This window comes from Eptatretus burgeri, chromosome 7, assembly GCF_056783735.1.
Source record: "Eptatretus burgeri isolate ZD-2024b chromosome 7, Ebu_testis_v1, whole genome shotgun sequence".
Taxonomy (NCBI): Eukaryota; Metazoa; Chordata; class Myxini; order Myxiniformes; family Myxinidae; genus Eptatretus; species Eptatretus burgeri.
The window spans coordinates 67,808,275-67,820,774 of NC_140967.1; the positions used below are offsets into that span (position 1 = coordinate 67,808,275).

The 12,500-nt window shown below is 47.0% G+C and overlaps 1 protein-coding gene across 5 annotated transcripts in view; it reads right to left on the reverse strand.

The window, feature by feature from the left end:
• The window catches only part of LOC147023470 (F-actin-uncapping protein LRRC16A-like), a 208,707-nt gene that overhangs the window by 107,429 nt on the left and 88,778 nt on the right, over positions 1–12,500 (reverse strand). For all 5 annotated transcript variants that reach the window (XM_085888894.1, XM_085888892.1, XM_085888893.1 and 2 more), the window contains one exon: positions 5,838–6,019. In XM_085888894.1, coding sequence (XP_085745020.1) covers positions 5,838–6,019 — 182 coding nt within the window. The remainder of the gene's footprint in view (positions 1–5,837; positions 6,020–12,500) is intronic.

Sequence of the window (12,500 nt, forward strand, 5' to 3'; positions counted from 1 at the left end):
TCCTCCACTCATGAGACTCCCTCGCTGAGAGAATCTGGTGAGCAGGATCAGCGTCAGGAAAGCGAGCCACATGTCCATACAGCCGCAGCTGACGCTCACGGACTATGCAGGTAACAAATCTCATCCGAGTCTCTCTCAGCAACCGCTCGTTGGACTCAAAATCCGACCAGCGATAGCCAAGGATTCTCCGAAGAGACCTGGTACCAAAGGAATTAAGTCTCCGTCTCAGATCCTTGGTCAGAGTCCAAGTCTCGCATCCATAGAGCAAGACTGGAAGTACCAAGGACCTGAAGACTCAGACTTTCGTCCTCCCGCACAGGTACCGGCAGCGCCACACCTCATGATCCAGTGAATCCATGACTCCCCAGGCCCGTCCCAGACGTCTATTGACCTCTGACTCACAGCCAGCAGAGACATGAATATCACTGCCAAGGTAAGTGAATCTCTCTACGACCTCAACATCCTCACCACAAACAGACACAGACAGGACAGCAGCATCCAAGATGTCACCGAAAGCCTGGATCTTAGTTTTGACCCAATAAACCCGTAATCCCAGTGGCTCCGACTCCTCATTCAGCACCTCGAGGGCCCCCAAAAGGATGTCTAAAGTCTCCGCAAAAATGACTGCATCATCGGCAAAATCAAGGTCCGAGATCTTGACATTCCCAAACGATGCACCGCAGCTTGATCTCTCCGACATCCTCCCTAAAATCCAGTCCATACAAGTGCTGAAAAGTGTGGGGGCCAGTACACACCCCTGACGAACTCCAGTAACAACTGGAAATAAGTCAGAGATGGTACCACCACACTTCACAGCACTCTCAGTACCAGAGTAGAGTTCAGACATCAGATCGATCAGTTTTGGTGGCACCCTAAGAAGACCAAGAATCCTCCAGAGGACATCCCGATTCACTGAATCGAACGCTTTACAGAGATCAACATAGGCTGCAAGCAGCCCCTGCCGAAACTCTCGTCTGCGTTCGGTGAGGACACGAAGAGTAAGGATACGGTCAATCATTGACCTCTTTGGTGTAAAGCCTGACTGCTCCGGACGCAGGTGCTCAAGCAGATGGTGGTGAACCCTATCAAGAATTATCCGAGCAAAGACCTTGCCCGGCACCGAGAGCAGCGTCACCCCTCGGTAGTTGTTGCAGTCTTGGCGATCCCCCTTCCCTTTCCAGAGAGGGACAACAAGGCCCCTCTTCCAGTCAGTTGGGATGATGCCTGTGTTCCAGGCAGAGCACAAAACTGCATGCAACGACACGAGTGCAGCATTTCCACCAGCCTTGAGAAGTTCAGCATGGATGCCACAGACCCCTGGAGCTTTACCCTGTTTCAACTGGTTCACCGCAGCCCGTGATTCCACAAGCGAAGGTGGACCACAGTTGATTTGAGGGTCAGCAACAGGGATTGTAACACCTTTGACGTCCAACTTCACAGTTGGGGGATCAGCCTGGTACAACCGCAAAAAAGTAACCGGCCCAGCGGGCCTTCACTTCAGACTCCTCTGTCAAGAGCCTACCACTCTGTGCTCGAACTGCAGTGCTCCGAGGGATGGGCTTGGATGAACGCAATGCGCGAATTCCCCTGTAAGCGGGATGAGAATCACCTGTCCATAGGTGATGCTCTACCCCCTCACAGATTCCTTGCACATAGGCCTCCTTGTCCACCCTCAGTGCACGTACAGTTTTACGCCTCAGCTCCCTGAACAGCTCAGCTCTGCCATTCAGCCTGCCCCTGGGACTCTGGTCAATGGTATCCAGTGTCCCTTGAGAGACAAAATTCTTCTTTGCCCTGCGGTGAGCTCCAAGACATCCACCGGCAACATCAAGGACGGTGGTCTTGAAGGCACTCCACAACTCTTCAGGACCCCCCAAAGCACCCAGACCCCCCAAGTGTCCACTCAGCCTGTACACAAACTCCTCAGCTACTCTCTCATCCCTGAGCTTGCCAACATCCAGCCTAGGCTGGGATGGTACCATTCTCCAGGATTTAAGGTGCAGCTTTAGAGTTGCTACAACAAGCCTGTGGTCAGTATTGAGGAACTGAGCACTCCGGGAGACCCTGCAGTTCTGGATCATCCTCCAACGACCGTCAATGAGGACATGGTCAATCTCCTTTGCCACACCGCCAGCGTTGGAATACCAAGTCCAGCGATGAGCTTGTGGGCGCTGAAACCATGAACCAGCCACCCTAAGTCCATGACTTCTTGCAAAGTCAAGGAACTTTGTGCTATTCTGGTTCATAGTTCTGACCCATGGGGACCAACACACACCTCATAACCATCCCTATCAGTTCCAGTCGATGCATTGAAATCCCCCAAGACTAGAAGTGTATCTCGTCTGGGGCACTGATCAACCACAGACTCGAGTGTGGCGTAGAATGCATCCTTCACGGTGAGATCACTCGCCTCAGTCGGAGCATAAACAGAGACCAGGGAAATGACACCTAAGGAGTGACGAATCCTTAATCTCATAATACGCTCGTTGACCGGTGTTACCTCAATTATCATTGGGGTCAGCTTATTGCACACAGCTACAGCAACTCCTTGGGTATGGTAACCATCAGAATGACCAGACCAATAGTAGGTGTAACCACCCACCATTATCTCGCCGCAATCCAGTCTCCGAACCTCAGAGAGAGCTGCAATCCCGATGTCCAAACGCTTGAGCTCAGATGATAACAGAGACAGGTGATCATCCTCTCTTAGGGATAGGACATTCCAGGCACCCACCCGAAGGGACCGCCTCAGGTTAACCCAAGGAGACCGCCGTCTGGTGGACGACACCTCAGCACCACTCCGACACACTCTCCCGCAATCTGACCCAGGGATGTTACCCCGTGGTTTCCCTCCTATCATCAAAGATTGGGGGTCCCGAAGGCTTTGCCCCAATCCCGTCATCCGGTGAGCTGCCCTGCGAAGGGAAGCTGCACAGGAGGTACTCCCACGGAGTGGGTTTTCAGATTTTTTTGCGTTTTGCGGAATGAAGGATTTTACGGTGGCCGGAGTACAAATCCTGCCACCAACCTCCTCATATAAAGTAACCCAACTGCAGGAGGACGTCCGCAGACACAGTTGGGCACTAGATATGGGTGGCCGTTGGCTCACAAGGAGCTCCTCCGCCCTTTGATAGGTTTTGTTTTTCATCCTGCTGGGTGTCCATATCCAAACACCCTCCTCACCAGAAAACCTGGTGGGGGAGACGGTTTAGTCGCCGCCAACCCGACCATGGAACAGGTTAGTACAGGTTTACATGGTACCTGTAGCAGGTCACAGATCGAACCTGACCTGACAAAAGTCAAAAAAAATCAAAAAAGTGTTTTTTGTAAATTTGGCCACAATCCAAAAAAGTATGTCCAGAACAGGGACACATGATAGAACACACATTTGGTGGCATGGTTATAATGTTGGGGGAGTGGTTATTATGCTGGCGGCATGGTTACAGAGTTTAGTGACCATGCTAACGCCAGTGGCTTCGGGGACATAATGACACAAGTTTGCACGAATAATAATGCACGTGTGTATGAAGCGGCAGAAGACGCAAGGCGTTAGTCACTGATGTGAGTGTTACAGTGAGAGTGTGATTTAATTGGGATGAGTGACAGATGGAGGCATGGGCATGGATATGGAAGGAGCGTGATTACAAGGATGAGTGACGGGTATTTGCATGGGCGCCATGAGGTTCGTGTACTTCACGTGTTCGACAAATCATCACATGATGAGCTTGCGCCTGTTACGTGTGTGATGATGCCACGTTTGCAGCCTGCCTTTGTCTCCCCAGTAAACCGGAGGAGGCAAAGGCAGCATAACAGATGCAAAATGTGTGCCATGCCATGAAGATGGGAGGGTGCACCATTCAACGAGGCATGTCATGTAAACGAGGTTGTTGTCTCATGTGCGGCAAAGTCCTGAACATTGGTCGCCACGTGGGAGACGAGGAACGCTTGTATGCCCTCATCCTCGCTACGTAATTCGCGAGTGCAAAATATGACGTCATGATATGCTGTAGTACCCTCTATTGCCCATATGGAGGCTTTGGCAGTGTGCAGGATGAGTGACGTATCCGATCCTGAGACCTACGTAAGCGACACGTGGTGACCCCGCGGAGAGTCCAGGATAGCGCCAAATGACGTCAGAGATACGTCATCGGTCCATGCGATGAAATCCACACAGCCATGTTGATAGTTCCATGTGAGCAGCGCTACATGGTTGCAAACCGCACCACGCGCCGTGAGTGTGAAATGCGAATGTGAATGTGCGAGATTTGAACCAGGCACCTTCTTTTTCAGGTTCTAGCTGTAGCACCATCGAGAAGCCAGGAGGTAACCCAGAATAGTTGAGGTCTTAGATACCTCTGCTGTCTACGTGATTATACCCACAGGGCCACGCTGAAGGTTCCATAAGAGTCTGTCCACGTAGTTGCAAACCGCGCCGAGCACCATGAGTTTTAAATGCAATTTTTAAATGCGAGATTCGAAGCAGGTGCCTTTGACAGGTTCTGCAGCCGCTTTGGCACTGAGGTACCCCAGAATGGCTGAACTAGTAGACTGATAACCCCTCTCGCCATACGTTCTGGTCTCGACTCACTCCAACGTCAGGGTGAGGCTTGGTGAGCCGTGCAATCTATACAGAAACGTCGATTTTTATGCCATTTTCCCAGCGGCCGATCCACTAATTTGCAACTTCCGGCTAAACCGTGGTTCGTTAAAGTCACAAAAACTATTATGCTATATACGGGATTCGGCTCTACGATTCAAGACCGGTCTGGGCTCTCAACTAATTATCGGTGTCCGCCGAGCTTCTCAGGATAGAAAACTCCTATGTGGTAGAATCTGTTCGATTTTATGGTCGGAGGAAGAAGCCAATCCTTCAGAAAAAGGATCAGGCTAATGCTAAAGTGTGATTCGCAATCACTGCCATGACATGCCAAGACCATGATGACAAGGACCCTAATCAAATATCAGGTGCACAACTTAAATGCAGGTACACTAATGATGTTGCAAGAAAATACTCGAAGGCCAAAGTGTTTTTTGAGATGCTGCATTGGTATAATTAAGCGATGACAAAAAAAACGTGTTTTTTTTTTTTTTTCCTCAGACAGCCATTTCACCATGACCACGTTCTCTTTTCATACAGTCATTGGACCTTGACCTTTAATTCGGAGGGGTATGATGGAAATTAAGCATAAATGTGACTTCCTCCAGGAGAGAGAGAGAGAGAGAGAGAGAGAGAGAGAGAGAGAGAGAGAGAAAGAGAGAGATAGAGAGAGAGAGAGAGAGAGAGAGAGAGAGAGAGACAGAGACAGAGACAGAGACAGAGACAGAGACAGAGAGAGAGAGAGAGAGAGAGACAGAGACAGAGACAGAGACAGAGACAGAGACAGAGACAGAGACAGAGACAGAGACAGAGAGAGAGAGAGAGAGAGAGAGATCAATTTCATTCCGATCAGACAAACCTCAGTCGAGGTATGGTGAAAAATGTTAAAATGTCCATTAGGTAATGACCTTAATTAGGTCAAGATCAAAAAAATGTCAAGCCCATATACCTTATATTCCCATTATTGAAGCAAAATTTAATTCCAAAAGTCCTAACTAGATCCAAGATACAGCTCGGAAATTGGCAGTGAAGGAAGAATAAAAATAATATTAAAAACCTAAATGGTGGTTTAGTACTCCTCGGGGTCTTATAAACTCCGGGGTAATCATTAAAAAAATTGGGGGCACTAATTATAGAAACAAACCCTACAACATCCATAAGCCTTCCCCTATCATATAGTACAGAGGGAAGTTTAACTATAATCTCTTTAAAGCAAAATCATGCAACAGGATTATCTTACCCAATTTGATTGAGCAGTTCTGAACCAGCCTGTTCCACCAACACTTTCTGCACAAACCCTCGTGGAAGCGCCAGCATGTTGATGCCCACCCCAGTTTCATGCCAGACTTCTGTGCAACCCTCATCAGTTATAAGGGAAGAACAAAGGTTTCCCATTGTTGTATGCATGGCCTCCACCATCACCTGTTGATCAGGTCACATCAGGGATAAGTGCACAAGTTGAACAAGACCGCAACTTCACATGCTTGCTGCGAAACATCAGAATTTTATCTTCAAAACAAATTTAGAACAAGAAGCAAGTTTAGTTTTTGAGTTATACAATTTATAGTTATGGACAAGACAGTGCATGCTACATAAACACGAGCCTACAACACCAGCGTTGCAGCCAGAAAACAAGCTTGTGAATATCTTTCACAAGAATAAGCATACATCTATCTACTATATTATAAGTGATTAATTTGCGAGCATGTACGCCTCACAAAGTTTCCTCCCATACGTCACATCCGACGTGTTCGGAAAGCAGCCGCCATTTCATCTTTGGGTGCGTGGAGTCGATCCATCCATCCATCCATCCATCCATCCATGGGGACCATACTCTGTGCAGAGCGTTGGTGCTGCCTAAGCAGTCTCCTTGGCTATTGGGCACAATCCTGGACGGGTCGCCACTCCGACACAGGATATCAGCAAGCTGGTACTCATTTTGCCGACCTCGGAAGGATGACAGGCAGAGTCAACCCCACCTGGTATCAATTCAACAGCCGAATGAGATTTGAACTCAGGATCCTCGGATCCCAAGCCCACCACCCTAACCATTAAGCCAATACCAGGCATGTGAACTTGATCACCATCAGAAAATGGGAGATTTGATCGTTGTTTGCTGATGTGAGATTCAAACGGATCAATCAATTCTCAATTTGCTCTGTACCCTGGTCAGACAGGGGTAAGTACCTTTCGGAATACTGAGATTATTTAGATCTGAGATTAATACTGAGATCTTCACACAGCTCCGGCAGAAGCAGCACAGCTCCTTCCGCGGCGTCCAGTGGCAGCAACAGCACCAGCAACGACACAGAGAGAGAGAGAGAGAGAGAGAGAGAGAGAGAGAGAGAGCGAGAGAGAGCGAGAGAGAGCGAGAGAGAGCGAGAGAGAGCGAGAGAGAGCGAGAGAGAGCGAGAGAGAGCGAGAGAGAGCGAGAGAGAGCGAGAGAGAGCGAGAGAGAGCGAGAGAGAGCGAGAGAGAGCGAGAGAGAGAGAGAGAGAGAGAGAGAGAGAGAGAGAGAGAGAGAGAGAGAGAGAGAGAGAGAGAGAGAGAGAGCGAGAGAGCGCTCCGTGCGCGCTTTTTATTACCCACGCCCCGCCCTCCTTCCAGAACATGCGGGAAACTTCCAGGACATGCGGGAAACTTCCAGAACATGTGGGAAACTTCTCGTAGAAAGCGTTTTCCCGCCAAATTAGGGACGCGCGCCGCCGCGGTAGTTCTCCTTGTCCCTTGCAAGGCGATTGTGTGAAGTGGTTGGTCCACAATAACAATAGTAAAGAATAACGGCTAACTCAAAGATCACAGCCCTGTCCACACGGATAAATTCCCATTAAACAACGGTGGGGAAATCTATCTGAACACACACTTCGCAATATAACTGAACTGAGGACCTTTATGGTGTTCTGCGAATTTCCACAGCCGTAACAACCGTATATATATATATATATATATATATATATATATATATATATATATATATATATATCTTCTTCTTCTTCTTCCTCTTCCGGCTGCTCCCGTTAGGGGTCGCCACAGTGGATCATCCATATAATCCGCATAGTGATTTGGCACATTTTTTACACCGGATGCCCTTCCTCACGCAACCCTGGTCGCCTCTTGCGACACAGGGATCTGGTACACACCGGCCCAGTACACTGGTACTCATTTCGCCGACATCGGAAGGATGACAGGCTGAGTCAACCCATACATATACATATACATATATATATATATATATATATATATATATATATATATATATATATATATATATATATATATATATATATATATATATGCATATGTACAGTACAAGTCAAAAGTTTGGACACACTGACTCATTCAAGGGTTTTTCTATATTTTTACTATTTTCTACATTGTAGAATAATAGTGAAGACATCAAAACTATGAAATAACACAAATGCATTTATGAAGTAACCAAAAAAGTGTCAAACAAATCAAAATATATTATATATTTTAGATTCTTCAAAGTTGCCACCCTTTGCCTTGATGACAGCTTTGCACACTCTTGGCATTCTCTCAACCAGCTCCATGAGCTAGTCACCTGGAATGTAATCCCATTAACAGGTGTGCCTTGTTAAAAGTTAATTTGTGGAATTTCTTTCCTTCTTCATGCATTTGAGCCAAGCAGTTATATTGTTACAAGGTCGGGTTGGTAGACAGTCAATCGCCCTATTTGGTAAAAGACCATTATTTTGTCTGAACTGCAATAGTCCATATTATGGCAAGAACAACTCAACTAAGCAAAGAGAAACCACAGTCTATCATTACTTTAAGACATGAAGGTGAGTCAATCCGGAAAATTTCAAGAACTTTTAAAGTTTCTTCAAGTGCAGTCGCAAAAACCATCAAACGCAATGATGAAACTGGCTCTCATGAGGCTCGCCACAGGAAAGGAAGACCCATAGTTACCTCTACTGCAGAGGATAAGTTTATCAGAGTTACCAGCCTCAAAAATCGCCAATTATCTGCACATCAGATTGCAGCCCAATAAATGCTTCACAGATTTCAAGTAACAGACGTCTCAACATCAACAGTTCAGAGGAGACTGCGTGAATCAAGCGTTCATGATCGAATTGCTGCAAGGAAACTACTACTGAAGGAGACCAATACTAAGAAGAGACTTGCTCGGGCGAAGAAACACGAGCCATGGACATTAGACCGGTGGAAATCTGTCCTTTGGGCTGATGAGTCCAAATTTGAAATTTTTGGTTCCAACCGCCATGTCTTTGTGAGACACAGAGAAGGTGAACGGATGATCTCTGCACATGTGGTTCCCACGGTGAAGCATGGAGGAGGAGGTGTAATGGTGTTTTGCTGTTGACACTGTTGGCGATTTATTTAGAATTCAAGGCACACTTCATGAGCATGGCAACCACAATGTTCTGCAGCGACATGACATCCCATCTGCTTTATGCCTCGTGGGACCATCATTTGTTTTCAACAGGATAATGACCCAAACACACCTCCAGGTTGTGGAAGGGCTATTTGACCAAGAAGGAGAGTGGTGGAGTGCTGCATCAGATGACCTGGCCTCCACAATCATCCGACCGAAACCCAATTGAGATGGTTTGGGATGGGTTGGACCACAGAGTGAAGGAAAGGCAACCAACAAGTATTCAGCATATGTTGGAACTCCTTCACGACTGTTGGGAAAGCATTCCAAGTGACTACCTCATGAAGCTGGTTGAGAGAATGCCAAGAGTGTGAAAAGCTGTCATCAAGGCAAAGGGTGGCTACTTTGAAGAATCCAAAATATAAAATATCCTTTGATTTGTTTAACACCTTTTTGGTTACTACATAAATCCATATGTGTTGTTTCATAGTTTTGATGTCTTCACGATTATTCTACAATGTAGAAAATAGTAAAAAATAAAGAAAAATCATTGAATAAGTATGTGTGCCCAAACTTTTGACTGATACTGCATATATTTACACATGTGGAGTGCGATGAGCACTCCCCCGATCTCTCCATCTGACTCTGTCTGTCTGTTTGCCTCTTTCAGCATGGAAAGATCAAGGGAAGTACGGTAATAAATGGTGAATGGACCTTTGGGGAAACCCATCGCCACTCTCTCCAGGATGTGGTTGCAAACGTCAATCATCGACGAACTCTGCTCCAGCCAATGGGAGCTCAAGGTGAAGATTATGAGCCGACCAATGGGTGTTCGGATTAACTGTGATGTCATTACGGTTGAACCAATCAGCGTCTACCTTATTGAGACCTGCGTATAAAGCATGCGCCTTCACTTCCTTCTTCACTTGCTGCGATTTTTACCCTGAGAGTACAGTATGAAAAGTTTCGGTCACTATTATGTCGGGTTTGTTTGTTTCCATATATATGTAAATATATATATATATATATATATATATATATATATATGTATGTGTATTTGTACATATGTACATATATGTACGTGTATTTGTATATATGTACATATATGTATGTGTATGTGTATTTGTATATATGTACATATATGTATGTGTATTTGTATATATGTACATATATGTATGTGTATTTGTATATATGTACATATATGTATGTGTATTTGTATATATTGTTGCGGTTTTCGCGCCCGCCGGCGTGCGAACGGCCACGTAACTCGAATCGCGGCACGTCGCCCACCGGACGGACAATCCAGTCGTGACCCTCTCGGACTAACGCCGGGAACCAGTCACGGGTGGACCTTTCGGTCTCACCGCGATCGAGCCAATCAGCCCCCGCGTGGGATAGGGTTGCTCGCCAAATTCGAACTACCTAAGTACCCACGCGGAGGGTAGACCGGGCGATCGCACCTCGCCGCAGGTCGACTTCGGACACGGGCCACTTAAGCGACCCGTTCCGTACTATCAGAATAACCGAGCGGTGTTATCGTCGACCTCGACGGTTCGATTAATTATCGGGCGTATTCAGCCCACTACCAACCCTTTACGTGAAGCAAGATGGGGATTCAATGGAGGAAAAGACGAAGCGAAGCGGGAGAACAGTTCAACAATAAAGCACATTTATTCGCGACGAACGGAAAGCACACAAATACAATTCCACCAAATGCACACAAAAAAAGAAAACACAATTCCATTTACACAAAAAGCAAACATAAAAGTGAAAACACAGTGCAGAGCTAATACCGACTACCGAGCACACGGCAACACTTATACAATTCTACTTCACAGACGGCGCCGACAACACATACCCAAAACCAAGGAAAAGAAATACCCCAAGAATGAGGTAGGCCTGGGGCCGAGACCGGGTCGGGCCTACCCGTCTGGTGATGAGACGCGGAGCGGCGATGGCCCCGCAACCCGCGGGCCTCGTGGACAGTGCCTGGCAGGGGGTGGGAACGGGGCCCCCTTGGTCGCACTATCTCAGCGCGGGGGGAAACAGGAGGGGGTTGCTGATGCTCGGGGTATAGAGGATCTTTATTATGTGCGACGAGCGTCTCCACCTCGGCCAGGTCGCGCTGTCGGCCTCCCTCGGGTGCAGCTTCCTGCACGACGCGAGCACCCCCTCGTCTGGTGTCGCCGCCTTTCCACAGCTCCGTCCCCTCCGTTCCGACTCCAACGCACACGACGAGCAGCTCCACCGCCCGCGAAGTCTTGACCCTCTGCTTCCGACTCTCCTCTTCTTGACTCTCCGTTCTCGTTCTGCTGACTCTCCCTCGTTCTCTCTTGCGACTCCCTTCTGACTGACGAACACCGTCCTTTTATCCCCCCGTAACTTCGCCTTTGACCCCCTCCCTTTGACCTTTCACCTCGCTCCCCATTGGCCCGACAAAAAGTAGGCGTGAAGGCTTTTTGATCCACAAATTTGCATATATCGATCGTTCTGGAGGCGGGGCCAAATCGCCCCTCGCTCACCGATTGGACGGCAAAAAGTGGGCGTGTGTCGTTTTTGATCCGTTTTTGAAGCAGAAAATCCGTGATTTTGTACACGCTGTTCAACGTGCGCCCTACACGAGTCCAGCATCGGTGCCCATGAGTGGCGCGAGATGACGGTGATGCGATGGTGGCGAGTTGTGATGGTAAAGGTCGTGGCGGTTGTGGTGAAGCGGCGTTGTGGTTGGTGGTTGTTGTTGTGGTTGTGATCATGGCGGTTGGTCCAAAATAAAGATAGTAAAAGAAAAACGGCTATCCTGAAGAGTCGCAGCACGTATAAATGACATGTATTCCCACTAGACAACGGGTTTGGGCCTAACTACACATGCACTTACCGAGATACCTCACCTAAGGGACCTGAATGGTGGTTTGCGAATCTGGTAACCACAACAATATGTACATATATGTATGTGTATTTGTATATATGTACATATATGTATGTGTATTTGTATATATGTACATATATGTATGTGTATTTGTATATATGTACATATATGTATGTGTATTTGTATATATGTACATATATGTATGTGTATTTGTATATATGTATGTATTTGTATATATATATATATATATATATATATATATATATATATATATATATATATATATATATATATATATATATATATATATATATATATATATATATTTATTGTTGCAGTTATGTAAATTCACAGAACACCATTCAGGTTCCTATAGAGTAGTTATCTCGGTAAGTACGTGTTTTATCGATAGCCCTTTCCCCCAGTCTAATGGGTATTTAAATGTTCCTGCGCTGCGGTTTGTTATAATGGTTGGATTTCCCTTTTGTTCAGGGTTGCACCACCACCAGCGCCGCCGGGTCGCCGGCGACCGCACCGCATCGCTGTCGCCTGGATTCGCTCCTCCGCCTGGCCGGTTGCGGGGTTTTCCACTCAATTTGGTGGGTGGGAGGAGTGTGCGGGGGGGGGCACATGTGCGGAAGAGCGCAAGTCTGTGAAGAAGATAGAGCTCTGAGGAGATTGAC